Raw genomic sequence first — 19686 nt, 5'->3', positions numbered from 1 at the left:
GCTTTCGCCTTACGTCGCGCACATGAAACCAACATGCGCTGCTTTCTGCATCTCTTTGCGCAATTGCGATGTCGGCACTTTCGTCGAGCACCTTCGGAGATGAGGCAGCTGGACCTTTCCGAAACCACACGTGCCGTGCCACTTACAACCCCACGCTGAGGCGTGCAGGGTAATCTTCCGAATTTTCACTCAAGGTACTTGCCGTCCCGATTTACGCACCTCCCGACGTATGCTCCCGCGCTATGACAACTAAGCTCAACCCTGCATTGCAAAAGTAACAAGACGACGCCACATTTTTACTCCTTCGATGGCAATTTCCAGAGCGGATTCATCTTTAGCCCCCAGCGATCTTTGATGTGCGTTGATCGACTCGACCGGTGCAGTGACGATCCCTCCGCAGGCCTGCGTCGTCACCCACGTGGCCCAGCTGATCATTTAATCCTCCAGAGGCCCGATCCACACATCCAGTTGCCCCAAAATGCCTATAGTAGAGACTACGCTTATCTATCGCAACCCTAGTGGCCAATTTGCTGTGGGGCGGGCCGTTCCATAGATAAGGTTTTCGGATCACAGCTCGACTGCGAACGACTCCCGGATGCGCTCGCCGAACCGGTAGAAAACCAGCGGGGCGGGGCCGAGCAAAAGACTGAGCAGTCCGAAGACTGAGATCCCCCAACCGTAGCCAATGCTTTTGAACAGTGACGGCGCAAATAAGGGCACCACCCCGCCAACAACTGAACGAAACACAGCACCCGCTGCTATGGCCGAGGCGGCGTACTTCTCGAAGGCGTCTATGTAATAGTTCTGCGTGCAGTTGATAATCATGACTTGCCCTATACCATAGAAAAAAGTGCTAGCAAGAGACGCGGCCCAGTGAGTATTGAAGTGAATGGTCCAGGCAAACCTAGCGAGAGCGTGAGCCTGTAGAGAGAAAATAATGATGGACGGTTATGCTCACTTACCACAAAAGCGACACAGGTATAAATACAGACCCGATGTTTGCAAGCGGGAGTCGGTATTCGGGCTCCCCCATATTGCCGTTGCGACTCTTCAATCTCTTGTATACATCGTCAATTCGGGGAACCAGGAGCCGGACCGCGAATATAAACCCGATTCCAGGGCCAAGGTACGTGAGTCCGACTTGCTCAGTATTGAAGCCGTACTGTCCACCATAAATATCCTGGAAGTTGGTATACAAACTGTAGGTCGTGCTGAATAACAAAGCTTGGTATGAGGACATTGTTAAGACGATGGGGTGTGTCAGAATACGAAGAGGGCGCAAAAAGGAGTGACCCAGTTTGGTAGACATTGGCCTAAGGTCTTCACCCTCGAACCAATACTCTGTGTCTTCTGATCTTGCCTCCTTCTCCATAGCCTCCTTCCTCTTCTTCAGGATGACTGGTGCGTACGTCTCTTTGAGAAAAAGAAATCCCGAGGTGGTGTTGACTCCGCAAAGGACGGCTAGGATGAGAAAAAGCCACCTCCAGCCCAGCCTCTGGACGATAACACCCCCGATGAGCGGGCCAAGAGTCGGCCCGAGCAAAGGACCCAGTAAATACCATCCGAAAACGGCAGCTCGTTCCTCGGGGTAGAACATATCACTGATGGTTCCTCCACCATTGGCGATGCCAACGCTACCAAAGAAACCAGCAAACGTGCGGAGAGTAATCATCACCGCGATATTGGGACTGAAAGCCGTGGGTATTTGTAGGAGGGTGAACATGGTAAAACAGGATAGGTACAACTTCCTGCGCCCAAAGGCTTCCGAGAGAGGTGCCAGAATTAGTGGGCCGAGACCTAGCATGACGACGAAGCCGGTCGTTGCACCGATAACAGTGTCGGTGCAGGTGTGGAGCCCCTCAGCAATCTGGTTCATTCCAGGAGTAAACATAGAACTTGCGAGCGGGCTCAAGACTGCAATGATTCCATCAGCAGGCTGTCCGATCACTTGTCTTCGAAAAGGGCACAGGCTTACTAGCCATCGAGGCAATGACTGCGACATTGGTCATCTTCGTCTTTCTCGTCCATGATCGGGGGCTCTCTGGATCATCTTCCGAGAACTTGATCTGCTACAAAAACGTAAGCAAAATGCACGAAAGTTCATGTAGCTCTTCGCTCACCTCTCTGTGTTCAGGATCTTCTCCATGACCGTTTCGAAGGAGCGGGGAACGCTCATCGTGGATATTCGACATTGTGTAAATATTGTTGCGGAGAGGAGGTCATGCCGCATCAGCAGAACTAAGTATGATCTCGCGTTACATGCAGACCTGGTGCTGCGCCCCGTTGTGCGAGGCTCTACAGCGCGTCATCGGCTCGGGCATACCGTCATGGATCCGCCGATGTCCGCCGCATTATTACGCTAATGACGTGACCCGCATCAACTCCGGAAGTCAAATAAGTATTCCTAGGCTCCTATCCTTTTTTCCATTCCCATGGGGATTTTTGTCGTGGTTCAGTCTAGGAGTCTTCAACCATAAGCTGAGGTCATATTGGTGAAGCGGGAAAAAGGGTATAGGAAACCCCACAGCTGAGGATAGTCATTGTTCAGCTGACAGGAAGAAAACAGACTCGGAATCCATTTACTTTGCCCATCTATGAGGCAATGGGACCTGGTGTTCTCGCTCTTAGTAAGACTAAGCGACTGTGTGGCTGCGTCGGCGTAGGACTTGGCTCTGCCCGTGGATGTGGTGAAACTAGATCCCGCATTTCCATTACTGGTCAGGTGTGTCAATCTTGAAACTCTTTCTTGTCGGCTGCTGTTCGCATGGTATTCATCCTTCTCGGCAGAATATTGGCCAAGAAGCACAGTAAGCATGCATTTTGATCTTAGGGACTTTCATTTCAAGCCGCTGTCATCCAGCACCAACAGGCACTTTCTTCGAGCCTCCCCCCTTCACAAATTGCACCGCCCGGTGCATCCTTTCCTCATAACCAGCGCTTTCGCCCCGGTGCCCTTCATTCCAGCATCCTTGACAATACAAATCACCATCACAACCCAAACAGCGTACTGTTGCATCAGCATAGCAGATGATACACCAGCTATCGATCTCTTCATCCGTGAAATTCGACGCCTTGACCGGCGGCTTTTTGAACGGTGCGAAAGATGGCGCAGAAGGTAAGCCAGTTGCGCCGTCAAGTCCAGGAGAAGGGCTACCGCGGGACAGCGCTTCGAAGCGGGCAGTCAGGGCATCATCAACAGCCGTGGCCTTGTCGAAGTCGTCTTTGGAGGCTGGAGGAGGTGTTGGAAGGGAGGTTGGGGCGGCTGGAAGGGCGAGGGATGGTTCGGTACCGCCATTCTGTTGCTTTTCTGCCTTTTCCGAGGAAATGGTGGCGGCCTTAGCTGGAGAGCTCTCATCCACTGCTTGCTCACCGGCTCTGCCTACACCTTCGCCCTCCTCACCACCATCGCTGTGCATTGTCTCCAAGTCCAGCTCCGCGAGCACCTGTGCAATGTACTCGTCTGCCTCCTGTTCATCCAGCGCATCCTGATCCACATTCTTCCCATCACCACCCTCAACGTGCCCCCGCTCCTCTTTCCCATCGTCCTGCCTCGGCTCCGCCACATCTGGCAATACACTCCGCACTTCCCTCACCAATTTACCCACATCTGTCTCCTCCTTCCGTGAAACCTCCCAATCCTCTCTCTCGCTACCGAGTTCCTTCAGCAGCTCGTCCAACGACTTCCCCTCCTCTCCAACCTCGGTGGAACTGCTCTCCGCTGTTATTCCGACGGTCGCGGGACTCATCTTTCCGCCGTTTAGCCGCTTGAATCGCGCCGCAAGATCTAATATCGGATCACCGTCATCTTCCCCTGCCGGTTGCTTATCGTCCAATCCCAGGTCGCGCAATGCGTCGGGCGTGATTTCTTCGGCGGCGGACGGAGGCTGCGTAGATAGGGTGACGGAGGATTTCTTGAGGGCGTTGAGACGGGCGAGGAGGACGTCGTCGGAGTTTGGAGGCGGCATCGTTTATTTCTATTCGACTGTACAGGAATCGGTCTATGTGGTTTCACGGCGGTCGGTGAGGCGGAGATGGGGTTGATCTAACAGCCTGGTAGAGGTACTATGAGGTTGCTAAGGCCCTGTAATCATCTTGTGCGGCGGCGGTGTTGCATGGGTCGTGTCCGTGTTGTGGCGCGGGGAGCTTGGGGCGCATGTAATGCGCGGACGTGCGGCACGCGGTGTCGTCACCGACAAGGGTCCGTCGGTAAATAGTCATCAAGTTCAAAGGATACCTTTCTCACCAAATCAGTCTCAGGGATTGAGTTGAAATTTCAGCCAAAAACTTTAAACTAAACAAGCTGTTGTCAAATTAGTACGTTCAGAAATTTTGTGGGGGGGGAGCGCTTTTCTGTGTTGAATCCAGAACAACCGACGGACAAATAAGCGTCATTAAGTAGCATATGTTAGTAAAGGAAGGCTTTTTTTTTCTATTTCACCTTCTTTATAAATAGAATCTACGAGTAAAAATAAAAGTCGGTGGTATTTTTCATTTCTAATACAGTACATTAATCAATCACACCTTGCAGCAGTAATCTAATCGTAAACATACTTTAGTATTCCCACATAAAGAGCATATTCAAGAAGAGTATTACCTTATAGGATAATGTACATAAAACCATGCCAATTCTTATTATTTCGCTATCGGTTTGGTTACCTCCTTACCCGAAGAGCGCCATCGGGGTTTCTGCAATCTGTGTCGTTACTGCTTCTTGTTTTGAGAGTAGATGAAGTTGGCAGCTGTAGCCATCAGTAAAATGAACTAAGCCAACCTAAAATAAGACTTACCAACTGGAGTAAGACCATTCTCTTTGGCCCATTGCCTAACGCCATGCCGTTCTTCCCCGGTACCCCAGTTCTTGCGGTCCCTCGGTTTGGTCAAGTCCAACGGCTGGCTCGTGCTGTTCGTAGGCGCGAATATTATGAATACGTATCGATGCTTCCATGTCTTCGGCGGAGGGCCTGGTGGGTAGTATTCCATGATTTCCTTCAGCCCACTGGCCGCCGTTTCGGCATGAGCTCGACCATCAGCAGAGCTTGGAGACTCGACACAAGAAGCGTCTGGACTAGAGAGGGGAATGCCGGCAACAATCCAGTGGCAGAACTCAGCCCACTCCGGATTGTCGCGAGATGGAGCATCTGGGTCGGTCATTGCAAGAACATATGTCATATTCGATTTGCAAGGACTCATGACGGAAGCAGAAGTCGGCTCATCATTGAGGTGAATCGAAGGTGCCTTCTTCAGCTTTTTCGGTTTGACGGTGTTGCCTAGGTTGGCGGTCTCGTCGGACAGCCACGTGATGTTGACAGTAAGAGATGGGAGAAAGTCGTCAATGACTGCATCCGGCACATGTCAGCAGACATTGTACCCGCGGCTCGCACGACTGGACTGCTCACCGGTCGGGATAATCTCCGCTTTGATAAGCCTGCTCAAGTGTGTAAGCCTCTGCTCTAAAACTAGCTTACCGGGACGATAGATCGTACTCAGCACGAACACCCAGGATACTCTTTGGGGCGACAGCACCGTTGTCGTTGCTCAGGAAGTGCTGCTCAGTCGGTGCCACGAGAGCCTCGGCACGGGGGAAAAGTAATTGGAGAAGACCGACACCGAAGAGTAAGCTGACAAGAAGGCTGGTGCTCGCCCAGGCTCGTTTCGGCCCATGAGTGGAAGGAGGATCGACGGAAAGTCTCATTGCGGGCAAATATGTCTGCGAGTTGAGCTGATTGCAATTGAGAGAAATCACTATGAAGGTGTTGCGGTGTGAAGCATCCCCTCCCCGCAAGATTGCGTCATTGTGTCGCATGCACGTCGCGAAAGGCAGGAACCATGCATGCAGTTCATATCATAGCCATGATGCCTCAGAACCCGTGTGCTCGGCATGCCTTTGGAAAAGTATTAAACTGAAAATCTAATGTGGTATCGTGATAATGTATGAAAACCAGGCTTCATCAACAGCCCTGTCGCCAAATGCCTGCACGTCCAATATCGCATTGCGATTAATTAGAAGCCTGCTCATTGCAGGATAACGGCAGCCCTACCTGGCCCACCCAGCGTCCCATGCGTCGTCCAGACACGTTTCAGCGACGAAAATCCTCATGGAACCTCCACTCTCCCAAGTTTGTGCCCGCTCTGAGACACGTGCAGCTGACCGGCCATGAGGATAAGTGGAGGGAGTCTGTCAGCTCTCGCCCGGGCCGCCAACTGGCGCTGCTCGCCGCAAGTCCCGTCAATGGCTCTCCGCCGCAAGGAACGACCTACTGTCAGCCACAAATCCCATGTTTGTGGCAATGTTGTAGTCGCTGACGACCTGCGCCTCGGGGCCGGTCATCGTTCCGGTGCAGTCGCTTAGCAAAATGCAGTCGAAACCCCAAGAGTACGAGTCCGAAACGGTTCCGAAAACGCACTGGTCGGTGTTGACTCCTGCGAATAGGATCGTTTTCTTCCCGCTCTCGCGAAGGTACCGGTGCAGAGGCTCGTCCGGAGACCACATGCCGCTCATGCGATTCTTGTCGAAGAAGAGGTCATCGCTGGCAACCACGGCTTTGAGAGGTTCATAAAGTTGGGCGTTCCAAGTGCCCTTGAACAGGCAGCGGCCATGTCCATTGCCCATGTCGACTCCAAGACGCGTGTGCCATCCATAGCCTCGGGTCTTTGCGATGTTGTGGCAGAATCCTCTCTGAACGGCCGGGGGCATAATGCGGAGATCATGCTCGTCCAGGCCCCAATTGAGCCAGGCTACCTGGATCCCTTCGCTTCTGCACCGCTCAATCACCTTGATGGTGGGTTCGACGGCGGCAAGTCCGGCCACGTGCTTGTGGAAGAGCGGGTGGATGAAGAAGTTTTGCATGTCAATGACCACGAGAACCGTCTTCTCAGGATCAATGGTGCATCCACGGTGGTGACGGATGCCATCATCGGCGTCGATGGTCAACTTCCTCCTAGAGCCCCGGCTAAGGTCGAAGCGCTTCGTTTTCGGGTCGAACAGCCACTGGTCGTCGCCGCCAAACGAGACGGGCTCTGACCAGCGCTGCTCGGGGGTCGGCTCCGAAAAGACCACGTCCTCAACAACCTGAAGAGCGCCGGGCGCCATGTGCTTGGTGGTCCACGTGAAGGGGGAGTAATCACTAGTCGAGCTTGTGGCTTTGGTCGCGTGAGTTGGACACCGAGGTCTAGGGAAGAGAGCGAAGAAGAAGAGCAGAGTGCAGAGAGGGAGGTTTCAACTTTTTCTTTCCTTTCTTTATATGGTCGACGCTAGATAAGGCAAGTGGTCAAGGCGGAGGCCGCGTCTGGCCGACTCTGATAATGGGCACGGCATGGCGGGCACGATAGGCGGTTTCGGGCGGTCAGAAGCGCGGCGCGGGCTGTGTATAAGGACCCTGGGAGGCGGCGCTAGAGCGGCGCGCAACGAGACCGGCGGCTGAGGCGCAGGGATGTTGTGTGTGTTGAGAAGTGAGTGCGGCGATAAGAAGGGCGCTGGCAGTGGGCGGCGCGTGCACGCGTCCGAGCGCAATGCGCTGTCCAGCCTGCCGTACCGGCTGCCGCTGCGGTTGGCCTGGACGTGCCGGCGCTTGCATAGCCGGCGCGCTACGGGCGGCGTGATAACCCCCTCACGCAGCCTGCGGAAACAGCCTATGGCATCTTCTCGTACTAGCGGTCTGAGCCAGGCGCAACGGCTAGACAGCAAAACCGGGCAAATCGTCACCAGGACGTTCCTCATCCGCCCTCCGTTCACTCGTGCCCGTCATCTGCCCCGGACGTCCTGCTCGCCGCCGCGCCGCCGAGCTGCTCCCCGAGTCCGCCGTGTTGACCGCCCGCGCCCGAACAAAAACATCTGCGTCGTCCTCGAGCGCCCTCTCCCCGCGCGCCGCTAGTGTTTATTCCCCTCCGCGCCCGGCTCCCCTCGTCAAGACGCCCGCCGGCTGCTGGCCAGCGTACTGCAGTAATCATGTCTTTGGGCGAGGACCTGCTCAAGATCGTCAACAAGCTCCAGGACTTGGTCTTCAACACCATCGGCAATGATTCTCTAGACTTGCCGCAGATTGTGAGTCTCCCCCCTCAGGGCCCCCGCCGCCAGCTAACCCCCAGCCCAGGTCGTAGTCGGCTCGCAGTCCTCCGGCAAGTCGTCGGTCCTCGAGAACATTGTTGGCAGAGATTTCCTTCCCCGTGGCAGCGGCATCGTCACTCGCCGCCCGCTCGTCCTCCAGCTCATCAACATCCCCAGCGACAGCGAGAAGCCCGAGGGCGACGAGGTCCACATCCCGCACACCCCCGCAAGCGTCGCAGGCCAGGATGAATGGGCCGAATTCCTACACATTCCGGGGAGGAAGTTCTTCGACTTTGGCGAAGTGAGGCGCGAGATTGAGAACGAGACTGCTAGGATAGCGGGCAACAACAAGGGCATCAACCGTCAGCCCATCAACCTCAAGATCTACTCGCCTCATGTGCTGAGTTTGACTCTTGTCGACTTGCCCGGCCTGACCAAGGTCTGTAGCACGCGAAGCGCCGCCAGGAATCCAGCTAACCGGACGACAGGTGCCCATCGGAGATCAGCCGACCGATATTGAGAAGCAGACCAGGAACCTCATCACCGAGTACACTGCCAAGCCGAACAGCATCATCCTCGCCGTGTCGCCTGCCAATGTTGATCTGGTGAATTCCGAAGCGCTCAAGCTCGCCCGCCATGTGGATCCAATGGGCCGCAGGACAATTGGCGTGCTCACCAAACTGGATCTGATGGACCACGGGACCAATGCGCTTGACATCCTTTCTGGCCGCGTGTACCCGCTGAAACTGGGCTTCATCGGTGTTGTCAACCGCTCGCAGTACGATATTCAGGAGAACAAGTCCCTCTCCGACGCCCTGCAGGCCGAGCGCGACTTTTTCAGGCAGCACCCGGCATACAGAAACATGGCGAACCGCTGCGGAACCGAGTTTCTGGCCAGAACTTTGAACACCACGCTGATGGCGCATATCCGCGAGCGACTGCCCGACATCAAGGCTCGTCTCAACACGTTGATGGGCCAAACGCAGCAAGAGCTTGCCAGCTACGGGGATGCTGCCTTCATCGGAAAGGAACACCGTGGTTCCCTGGTTTTGCAGCTCATGACTCGTTTTGCTTCATCCTTCATCTCTTCCATTGACGGTACTTCTTCGGAGATCTCGACGCGCGAGCTTTGCGGTGGAGCCAGGATCTATTACATCTTCAACTCGGTTTTTGGAAACTCGCTCGACACCATTGATCCCACGCAGAACCTGTCCACGCTGGACATCAGGACTGCGATACGTAACTCGACAGGCCCTCGGCCGAGTCTGTTCGTGCCGGAGATGGCTTTCGACCTGCTTGTCAGGCCTCAAATCAAACTCCTCGAACCTCCGAGCCAGCGTTGCGTTGAGCTCGTCTACGAGGAGCTCATCAAGATCTGCCATACTTGCGGTTCCACCGAGCTTAGCCGCTACCCCCGCCTTCAGGCGAAGTTGATCGAAGTCGTCTCCGATCTGCTGCGCGAAAGGCTCGGCCCATGCTCCACCTACGTAGAATCTCTCATCTCGATCCAGCGCGCGTACATCAACACCAATCACCCCAACTTCCTTGGTGCGGCTGCTGCTATGTCCTCTGTCATTCAAGACAAGCAGGAAAAGGAAAGGAAGATGGCAGCATTAGAGGAAAAGAAGAAGAGGGAAAAGAAGCGCTTGAAGGAGCTGAACGGCGTTAACGGAACTGAGACACCGGAAGAGGAGCAGGAAGAGACGGAAGCTCCTGGTGAAAAGGCTGCCAATTTGACAATCCGCGGCCACGCCAGCAAGAATAGCAGGAGCATGTCTCCGGCTGTTGGCCGTGCTACCCCCTCCGGAATCACAAGCGCGCTGAACGGTGCTCGTGGGGCCTCGCCACCCAGGTTCCAGCAGGCCGGATCTACCAAGGATAGTTTCTTGAACTATTTCTTTGGCAAGGAGGGTGGTTTGCCCATGCCGAACACGCCGCCCACCCCCATACTGGATACGCGCCCCGGTAGCAGGCACGTCAGCCAGAACCAAGAACCCAGCTTCGCTGGCAGCCTAAGGAGAGGTGACAACCGCATGCTCGATCGCGCTCCTATCTTTGAGGTCTCGCAGGAAGAGCCCGAGGTTGCGATCCCTCGGAATGACTACGACAGTCCATTCGTAAGTTAACACTCATTCAGTTTCGGAGACTTGTTGCTGATATAACACAGCCTGGAGAGCCGGAGCCGCCTGCGCTCACCGAGCGTGAAGCATTGGAGACCGAGCTCATTCGCCGCCTTATCTCCTCCTACTTTAACATCGTTCGTGAAACCATTGCCGACCAAGTGCCAAAGGCTGTCATGCACCTTTTGGTAAACTTCTCCAAGGACTCGGTCCAGAACAGGCTGGTTAGCGAACTCTACAAGGAGACCTTGTTTGAGGAACTTCTGTATGAGGACGATGCCATCAAGTCGGAGCGTGAGAAGTGTGAGAAGATGCTCAAGATGTACAAGGAGGCTGCCGCCATCATCGGCGAAATCCGGTAGGCGTCGTTACTGCCATTCTCCCCCCAAGTTCTCTGCGATTGACCTGGCGAGCGCAGTGTGTATTAGAAATGTACTTTAAAAAGAAGGCAAAGCAGCCCATGGACATGGACACGTGATGTTTCGAAATGCCGGGCAGAAATCTTTGTGTTCTTTTCTCATCAGTCCCTCAGATGACTGATTTTGGTTTTTTTTTTTTTGCAAGACGGAGCAGGGGAGGCGTTGAATATCGCTGTCGTCTTCTCCTCGTTGAGGTTGGCTTCATCGTTTCTTCGTTTTTGTACCCTTGAGATTGCATTTTGGCCACTTTCCTCTGCCCTACGAAGATATGTACATTCAAAGGCTCTCTACTGCCCCAGACACTGAAGAATTTTTCTGAACCACTTTCTATTCCATCTGTCCGCTTACCGGAATCTAGAGAAGGAAAGGCTAGAAAAACTCGGATCACCACCTCCTGCCGCAGGGAACGACCGAGCTATATCCCGCAACCGATTCAGGGGCACGGCTAACAATCCTGCGAGACTCTCGGGCGATGGGTGATTTGGCGCATAAGGATGGCTCCGCATCAGCAACATCCTTTTGTTCATGAGAACTCGGTAGTGAATGTCTTGCTTCTGTCCGGCTGGAGCAACTTCTCAACATGCGGTATGTCCTAATCCTTTTCACGCACGATGCTATACATATCGTGCATTAGGTGCTCTAGCAGTGGTCCAAGATTGGCGTTAGCGGGCGACGCATCTTGTAGCTTTGAGAGATAACCGCTTTACCTTTTGTTCCTCGTGGGGTCAGTCTATATGGTCGGTGAATACGTGGAAAACTCGTTATACATACGGCTTAATGCTATTCCCGATCCACGTCTGTAAGCCTTTTCCATTGTCAGGTGGTACGTTGGCTTGTTGCATGTGGCGTGCTATGCGATGGTCTATGTTAATTGGCTGCGCTATTTGGTTTTTTCTTTGATGTATTGGGCGGTAACGATATGCTCATAGCAAGTGTCCAAGTAGTGGTTAACGCCAATTACTACTGGCATGGTATCGTATGCTACTTATAGCGCAGGAAGAGCAGCGTTGTGCTGTTCTACGGTGTTGAGGGACATTATTGCATGGTTGTTTTCACCGTCGTTGGCGCTGTAGCGTTGAGATTTGCATCTTCGCTCTCGTCTCTAAGCCTATAATCCATAGATATACCTCGGTTTGCGCCTGTAACCCGGTACAAATGGTGTGCGTGTACAATGCCTATTTGCGGATTTCAACGGCATCCTTGTTCTTCTCGAAGTGGAATCGGACATGCAGAGTTGAAAAGATCGCATAGTGATTGTATTCAGCTATCTACCGGTCGTTTATAGACTGGTTGACTGATTGCTGGTATGTTTGCCGGGAATCTACTGGAAGTTTGCTTGTGCCCGGCTTGATTTTCCATTTGAAGCAGTGACAGTTTTGAGCAGAGGACAGGATAATCCTGTAACTTAGCAGCATTGCTTCTCCAAATGCTGGTCTGCATTATACACGAGGCCTATAGACTCCGCCCTTCAGATCCACTGACACCTCCACTCAGTCTAGTTCTTTTCTAATTCAGAAAAATGCTGAATTACATCCCTCGTTGATAGCCAACCACTCATGGTGTTGAATTCATTGACCAATGGATAGGCTTCGATATGAGCCTATAGAGGTAGGAGTGGAGGTGGCAGTAGATCTGCAAGGCGGAGAAGGTAGTCTAGATGATTAGGATAATATTCATGCGAAGCTCGATGGAGAATAGCCCTACGAATTAAAGTGAAAGTTGAATAGCTTGTCTTAATGATTCGAGCATTTTATAACATCATACAACACCAAATGTGTGGGTCGCGTTGATCTTTGACTTGGCTGTGTCCGCAGAGCACCGAAAAGGCTTGAACAAACTGCTTTGCATATTGCATGGTTCTCGCCTTCTAACACCTCCCAGATGGCAAGTCCCCTTTGTGCTACAAGTCCCTCCTGACTCCGCAACAGAACTTCCCGAAATGCATTGGAGTGTCTCTAAAACGCCAAGCGCTATGAAAAGCACAGCAAAACTCCCATGGGTACCCGTCATTACCTTTTGTTTATTTTTTTAACCCAGACTACTAGACCATAATTCAATTCTCCCTTCGGTAATTCTCAGCGCCCTCATTCACACCACCATCGTCTTCGCATAGAACTCGGGGTGCTGGCTCTGAACCATAGTCGTCACGCGCTCAACTTCCTCAGCCAGGCTCCTGACATTGTCATCCCATTTACGCAGCTCACCTCCGACTATGCGCTCAAGATGGCCAGTCTTGCGCTGGCCGGAGCCCTCGCCGCCTTCGAAGTAGATAAAGCGGGCGATCTGGTCAATATAACCAGCCAGACGCCCTTGCTCGATCATCTGCGCAGCGTAGGCCTCGGCGCGCTCGGCATCGACGTTAAGCAACTCGGCCAGCTGGTCGATGCCGATATTGCTGTACAAGCGCGATGCAGCGAGCAGGTTGTGCTCGAGCACAGCCTTATCAAGCACAGTGCTACCATCCGACGTCTTGGCCAGCTGGTGCGGCTGCAGCTTGGCGGCGAACGCCTCGACCTCGGCCGGTATGAGTAGCCGATCTAGGAATATCTTCTCCAGGATGGCGTACTGGTCGACCTGCGAGGCGCGGTCGTCCTTGTAGAGTCGGGCGAGGGTGCGCGAGCGCTGCGGACCGGCGGGCGCCAGAACGGCACAGACAATGGCGGCAGAAAGGGTGTGGAGACGCTCCTCCTCATCGATGATGGGCTCGTTGCTGATTTGGTGGTAGGCGGAGCTGGCGTCGAGGAAGCTACGCTGCGAGTCGTGGATGCGGGCCTGGGACAGCTGGAACTGAAGCTTGGTGGTCTTGTCGGTAACACCGTGCAGGACGTTCTTTACGCGGTTGAGATAGGTTGTGGCGGAGGTCGGGTCATCCTCTTCTAAGTAGCAGCGCACAATGCGGATCCAGACGGCGGCCTTGTCGTCGGCGGAAATGGTGCGCTGCGACGAGTCGAGCGGAATGGCCTGGAGGATCTTTGCGGAAGCGATGAAGTCGTCGTTCGCCTGGTACGCATCGGCCAGGATTTCCTTGATGGCGGTATCCTGCTCCTCGTACGACACGACCTTGGGTGCCAGTAGTGCCAATGCCCGTGTGCCCACCTCAATCTTGACATCGGCATCGCTGAGCTCGCGGAAGCGCAACACGAAAGATGCAAGCAGTGGCCGAGAGGCTACGATGCCAATAGTGTCTCCCAGAAGTGACTCGGCGTAGGCAATGAGGTTGGGGGCGAGAGTATCGGGGGTAGAGGTGTCGATGATCTTGGTGAGCAGGTCGTTGTAGCCGGTGGTCTTGGACGCGGCAGGAGATGATTCGAGCTCCTGCAGAGCTGCAGTGACGTCGGCAGAGGCAAGAGTGTCGGGATTCATGGCGGCGGTGTGTGGTTGCGTTCGAGAGCGTTCGAGAGAGTTGCGGACGAAGCTCAAGCCGGAGGCAGCAGCACAAGCTCTGGGAAGGTGGTGGTGGGAGGCGGCGGGAGCTTATCGGCGATAAGAGCCGCAGCGCAGGGCTCGCGTGCATGACGGAGACGGTGCTCGCAGGCTGCGCCTTGACTTCCGCCTCCGCAACTACCTCTCTCATTGTCCGCACCACGCGCCCGCCACCCACGCCGCGACCGCACCCACGCAACACGTCGGCATCGTTCCCGCAGGCCCTCCGATATTCCTAGTGCCCCGCCCACTCGACTGCGCCGCGCTTGCCGGCGCTCCCCTCAATAGCGCCCGCCATGAACGGAGTCAAGATGGAGGTCGATCCTCAGATCAAACCCGACCCGGACACCAAGTCTCCCGGCGGCCCGGGGTTCGCAGACATCGACGACATGTACGAGGACACCGGCGAGCTCAACATCCCGACAGATTTTGCCGATCGCCAAGTGTGGCTGACGCGCGTGCCGAAATGGCTGTGGGAAGTGCTGTCCAAGGCCGAGGATGATGAAGAGGTGGAGATTGGTCGCATCCTGGAGTGGCAGGAGGCTAACGACACCAAGGTGCGCGGCGACATGTCTCGCGCTGCTATTTTGCTAACATGTGCGCAGAGGAAGCTCCAACTGCGCCAGACGGTGAATGACTTCACCGAATACCCCAAGGAGTACAAGCTCAACGTCACGAACCCGCAACCCCTTAACGAATTTGTCTTTTCCGAAAAAGATCTGGAGGGATACAATCCCAACGCCTACAAGCGACCGGGTCGGCAGGGGCAGCAGGGCACTTTCGCCGGCCAAGGAACGGGCGTCAAAGACGGTAGGGTGGACAAGTGGTGGAACAAAGGCGGTCGGGGCGGAAAGAAGCAGCCAATCCCCAAACACACGACTCTCGTAGCCCGGTCTTCACTCGACGTCAACTGCATCCCCGTTGATAATGCCGAGCTGGCACGCTTCCGTATGCGCGAGAACAAGAAGACGCAGCAGGCGTCCAATCGTCTGGTGCTTGAGAACAACCTGCACGAATTCACCCGCCTCATTGGTGGCACTACGCCGGCTGGCAACCCCACAATTGACATCCAGGCCACCAGGGCGAAGCCAAAATCCCAGGACAACAAGTTTGCCCGCATTCCACAGAACCAGCTTCTGGACATGCTGCTCAAGCTTTTCCAGGAGTACAAGTACTGGCCTATTAAGGCGCTCAAGGACCGCACCCGCCAGCCGGAAGCCTACCTCCGTGAGACGCTGTCCAAGATTGCTACTCTCGTCCGCACCGGCCAGTTCGCCAATACGTGGATGCTCAACAAGGACGCCGAGGAGAGCAACTACCTTGCCAACTTGGATGAGACGGATGTCAAGGAAGAAATGGCGCCTGAACCGGAATTTGGAGAAGATGACGATGAGGGTGACGAGGAGATGGAGGATGCCCTGTGAGTTCCAGCTCGTTAGACGACGGGCATTCCCGCCCGTATTATATGGTGTCTGGACTTTTTTTTCTGAGCCTTAATATTTTTTGCATGGGACGGCGTTTGGAAATACAGATCGAGCGAAAGGGAAACTCTCAGGACGTCTTTATTTTTCAGTCTTTCCAGTCTTTTGAGAGATGGCTGGTGGCTTGGCAGGTGCGGATCAAGAGCTGTTGCAGGGAAATGCAGAAGGATGGACGCCTGCGTGGAATCCAGGCGGAATGTACCATAGGAAAAGCTATCCTGCGGTGATCCCTAGTGCAAATGATGCTAAACAATCTCCTGGTAGAGGTTGCGGTGATTGCGCACGGGCCTGGCTTGGCGCCGTGGAAAAACAGCGCGGCCAACCAGACCCGCGGCCGGCGATGCAGCACAACTTCCGCAGCAGTCGACCAACTTCAGCCTGCAATTGCTGCCCGCCCACGCGCCGCAGGCCTCGACCCTCACAATGCTGTCTCGCTCGATAGTACGGCGCTCTATCCAGGGCGCCAATGCCCTCCTGCCCGCCATCCGCACCCTGCGCGTGCACGCAAGCCCTCTCTCCACCGTCTCGAACTCTCTCGAGCCCGGCAACGTCCCCAACGAGCTCATCCGATCCGGCGCCCACAAGACCTCCAGGCCCGCAAGAAGACGGGCTGAAGCCGCATCGTCTCCCTCCGCCTCCACGCCCTCTTCTTCCGCCTCCGCACCACTTCCTTCCCCGTCCGCCGAAGCGCCCTCCCAAGGCACCACCCCCCTCTCGGACTCGGTCAAAGAGCTTCTGCCGCTTCTCCAGGCCCAGCAGCCTCACTACATCTCCGCGCATATCCATGCGAAGCCCTACCTCCTGACGGCCGGTGACACGCTGCGTCTGCCGTTCCTTATGCACGGTGTCCAGCTCGGCGACGTCCTCCGCCTTAACCGCGCCACGCTTCTCGGAAGCAGAGACTTCACATTACGCGCTCCCGCACCCGTCAAGGGTACGAGGGAGCGCCCTGGAACCATTATCCACTACTTGGACGACAGGCTGTTCGTATGCAGGGCGAAGGTCATAGGTGTGGAGAGCGAGCCGATGAGGGTGAAGGAGAAGACGAAGAGGAGGAATAGGCATGTCAAGCATGTGAAGAGCAAGCACAAATACACCGTCTTGAGGATCACCGAGTTGACTGTGAGGACGCCGGAGCAGGTGGAGGCCGAGAGCGCGAAAGCCAAAGCCAGACAGGCTAAGAGCTCCGCAGCAACGATCCCAACCGCGCAATAGACGGGTATACGAATTTCTGGCCGCGGGGGGAGGGGGGATGAACGAAGAGGACTGCTCTTGAGAAAACTTTACACCAGTCTTCAGAGTATCAATGGCACTGCCACTACTACGGTCTGGGGCAGGGGGAAACATTGCAAATGATCGAGTACTGTATCATATATGGGACCGGTGTTATCTGGGTGATTATAGGTCCGGATCAAAAAATTTCTACCTGTAAAACCGGATATCTCGTTCGTTCCAACCAGAACTCCATGTTACCATCGTATGGGAGTACTATGTGTCTAAATCACTTCAGACTTCCAAGGCAGTATGATGTGAATCTTTCAAAAGGGAAAGGAATTTGGGGTGAGAATGCCAATGGGCAACAAAGCGCTACTGTTGTTTACCTTGTCCTCATTTATGTCACCTTGCATCTATTAGGCAATGAAAAATGCGAGAGAAAGAGATCTATCTGTTTACATACAACACGTCTTCTCTTAGCCTTGAGAGCTGACGCTTAAGCTAAGGTCAGTCTTGGCTGGTTAAAAGTGATATTCTATCTTATGACAAGCTTGCTGGTTATCGTAAGTCTAGCTTTGATATAGGCCTGAGGTTTGCGAATTTATTATAGAAAGTACAGGCCGTGATATGATACAGATTCGCATTCTACCAGTGTTTATGAACACGCTTTTCATGTCCTACTGTCGAACATCAGCCATGTGGTTAAATTGATGTTTTGCTATTCAAGCTGTTTTGCACGATTACTACCTTCGCCATAGTTTTGATCAAAAGCATGGTTATCTCATTTGATATTTCAGCAACGAGGAGTAGCTTAGGCGCTAACTTATTATTGTAGGAGTTATTTTGTAGAAAACATTCACGCTCTAGAGATTCTCCCTGCCTGTGGCGTGGATTCTACGGAATATCGCGGCTCTGTTCATTATGCAAATTATTTCTGACTTGAAACTCTATCTTGACTGACAATTGATTAACCAAAGTAGCTTGTTATCATTGACTTTTGCTAGATGAGCTAGTACTAATCAAATGATACGTGCGGTATTGCACATGGAAGTGATTTTAGTTCAAGTAGCATTTTCCTCTCACGAAAACGAAATGTGGGATGCACTCGCACTCGACATACTACCACCTCGAAGTCATGACACTTATGAGGAGTCTCTTGATAATCATTCTGCAACTGTATTACACTTCTCCATGTGCCATGGATACGGGATAAATGGCGTCATCGATAATATCTATATTACTTGAATTATCATTAAGTTGTAGCTATCTTCAGTATTGTTCTAAGAGTTTCTCGTTTTAGGCCTTTGCACGTGTAGAAACACTTTCGGCGTTAGATTTTTACGGTAGATGGGTTCGAGAGCCCCGAGTCTAATATTTCATTATTCTAAGAAGACCTGTTATGCTAAACCTCTCCCTGCGTTTTGAAGACGCCATTCATGCACAATAGCATACTCTGAATCTGTACGCGCGTCCTCCGCCGGCGGTGACTGGCAGCTCCCTTGTGCCATCCCATTGGCCTCCTGAAAGGCGTCTGGATCGACACCCCGTGGAGGCCTTACAGCGAGCGGGAATAACCACAGCCACTGTTGGCGCCTTATGAGCTACAAGCATCTTCCTCGGATAAGAAAATCTGGAGCGGGTGGAGACCGGAGATGCGGAACGAGATGATGTTTGCTTTTTGCCATAGGCCCCTCTGTGTGGCCTGAAACCATTGCGCACTGCGTGACCGTAAGTGGTGAAGCATCGGAGGGGGAAGAAATCCACTTCTTCACTACCGTGCGGGTTGGACTGCTGTCATGAGAAGACGGGGTTTCTAAAGATAGCAAGACTCAGTATTATTAGCTAGCCATTAGTTCTTCCTTTGTTCTATCCCGTTCGCTCGGCGCCGAGTCGAGAACAAGTGCGAATGGAGTGCTGCGAGCATATCTTGAGACGCCGACGCCACACTACCCGAGAGATCGGGCGACGAAGCCACACTTGCTTTTCCCGGCTACTCCCTCTCTCGGCGGTGCTTGGTGCGAACACGGCCCTGGCGGGTCCTTCCTTCGGCCAGGCCTTGAATAGGCATGGAGAGGGGCGGCCTAAAAAAGAAGCATCGACCATCCACGCATCCGTACCCGGGAATGGTTCGGCCGCTGTCACTCCCGATCTCGACTAGGAATCCCAGTCCAGCCGCCCTGCTCCCACGAACTACCACCATCATCCTTCGGCGAGGAACCAAAGGGCCGTGCGAAGTAGGTAGAAGAGTAAACAACGACCGCCCGTTGCACCCGGCGCGAGGACAGGAAGCTTGAAACGTTCGGTCTTGCACCGTGCCTATCGTGCAGAAGAGGCGCATAGCCGTATAGCCAGCGTCATTCTAGAACACTTCGCAGGATCGGCGGTTCCCACCCACATCCCCGCATCAGGCTGGGTTACGTAACCCGAAGCGGAAACTTTGCTTATCGGCGATCGGCGAAGCTAAATGAGACAACCCGTTCCCCACCGGTTGGGCAGGAATGGGGACCTCGATCAACTGACTCTTCGTCAGCGGCGCTCGCAGGCATTGTGACTGTTTGGATTTTTTTATTCCTGCTGGCCTATTCGGCGGGTTCCGTCGTGGGCGTACGGAAATTTCTGTTAGGGCTGACTGCGGGTGGTGAGAGAATCGAGAGCATTCGGCAACCTGAGGTCGCAGCGTTGGCGGATCCAAAGATGGCCATAGCAGTGCATTGGTTTCGATACGGGCAGCGAATGTTCGAAGGGCAGAAAGATTGAGTTTTGGGGTTGATCGTGCTTTGTTTACGCAGATCTCGGGCTAGGAGGGACCTGATCTGCGAAAACCTCCAGGTAGCCCTGAACATCACTGCCAATTGGTGTTACAGGCTGTGAATAGTAGAGTGCTCGAGCGTTGGACTTGGTATTGGCCGCGATAGGCTCGTTGCTGAAGGATTAGCTGTTTTTTTTAAGTTGAGTTATTTTGGGGCATAAAATAAGGATTAATG

General features: G+C 53.8%; 6 protein-coding genes across 6 annotated transcripts; 2 read left to right on the top strand and 4 right to left on the bottom strand.

The window, feature by feature from the left end:
• Positions 1-567: 567 nt before the first annotated feature.
• LTHEOB_10909 (MFS transporter) lies at positions 568-3965 on the bottom strand (the record flags this gene model as incomplete). Its single annotated transcript, XM_035507606.1, has 4 exons — positions 568-904; positions 963-1914; positions 1976-2069; positions 3009-3965. 4 exons carry the CDS (start codon positions 3963-3965, stop codon positions 568-570), a joined length of 2340 nt encoding a protein of 779 aa, XP_035367043.1.
• A 736-nt stretch (positions 3966-4701) lies between these two features.
• Positions 4702-5692, bottom strand: LTHEOB_10908 (Phosphatidylethanolamine-binding protein PEBP; the record flags this gene model as incomplete). Its single annotated transcript, XM_035507605.1, has 4 exons — positions 4702-4739; positions 4788-5336; positions 5397-5425; positions 5466-5692. 4 exons carry the CDS (start codon positions 5690-5692, stop codon positions 4702-4704), a joined length of 843 nt encoding a protein of 280 aa, XP_035367042.1.
• A 534-nt stretch (positions 5693-6226) lies between these two features.
• Positions 6227-7090, bottom strand: LTHEOB_10907 (Isochorismatase hydrolase; the record flags this gene model as incomplete). Its single annotated transcript, XM_035507604.1, has 1 exon — positions 6227-7090. One exon carries the CDS (start codon positions 7088-7090, stop codon positions 6227-6229), a length of 864 nt encoding a protein of 287 aa, XP_035367041.1.
• An 855-nt stretch (positions 7091-7945) lies between these two features.
• LTHEOB_10906 (Dnm1 protein) lies at positions 7946-10526 on the top strand (the record flags this gene model as incomplete). The annotated part of the gene is made up of 4 exons (XM_035507603.1): positions 7946-8041; positions 8091-8483; positions 8533-10161; positions 10212-10526. The coding sequence occupies 4 exons, from the start codon at positions 7946-7948 to the stop codon at positions 10524-10526; spliced, it is 2433 nt and encodes an 810-aa protein (XP_035367040.1).
• A 2145-nt stretch (positions 10527-12671) lies between these two features.
• LTHEOB_10905 (Cop9 signalosome complex subunit 4) lies at positions 12672-13946 on the bottom strand (the record flags this gene model as incomplete). The annotated part of the gene is made up of 1 exon (XM_035507602.1): positions 12672-13946. One exon carries the CDS (start codon positions 13944-13946, stop codon positions 12672-12674), a length of 1275 nt encoding a protein of 424 aa, XP_035367039.1.
• Positions 13947-14302: 356 nt separating this feature from the next.
• LTHEOB_10904 (Transcription initiation factor IID) lies at positions 14303-16702 on the top strand (the record flags this gene model as incomplete). Its single annotated transcript, XM_035507601.1, has 3 exons — positions 14303-14563; positions 14612-15426; positions 15814-16702. 3 exons carry the CDS (start codon positions 14303-14305, stop codon positions 16700-16702), a joined length of 1965 nt encoding a protein of 654 aa, XP_035367038.1.
• Positions 16703-19686: the final 2984 nt, after the last annotated feature.

The sequence above is a fragment of the Lasiodiplodia theobromae genome, assembly GCF_012971845.1.
Source record: "Lasiodiplodia theobromae strain AM2As chromosome Unknown scaffold_42, whole genome shotgun sequence".
Taxonomy (NCBI): domain Eukaryota; kingdom Fungi; phylum Ascomycota; class Dothideomycetes; order Botryosphaeriales; family Botryosphaeriaceae; genus Lasiodiplodia; species Lasiodiplodia theobromae.
The sequence above is the reverse complement of the archived record's forward strand: the minus strand, read 5'-3'. Positions and strand labels throughout refer to the sequence as shown.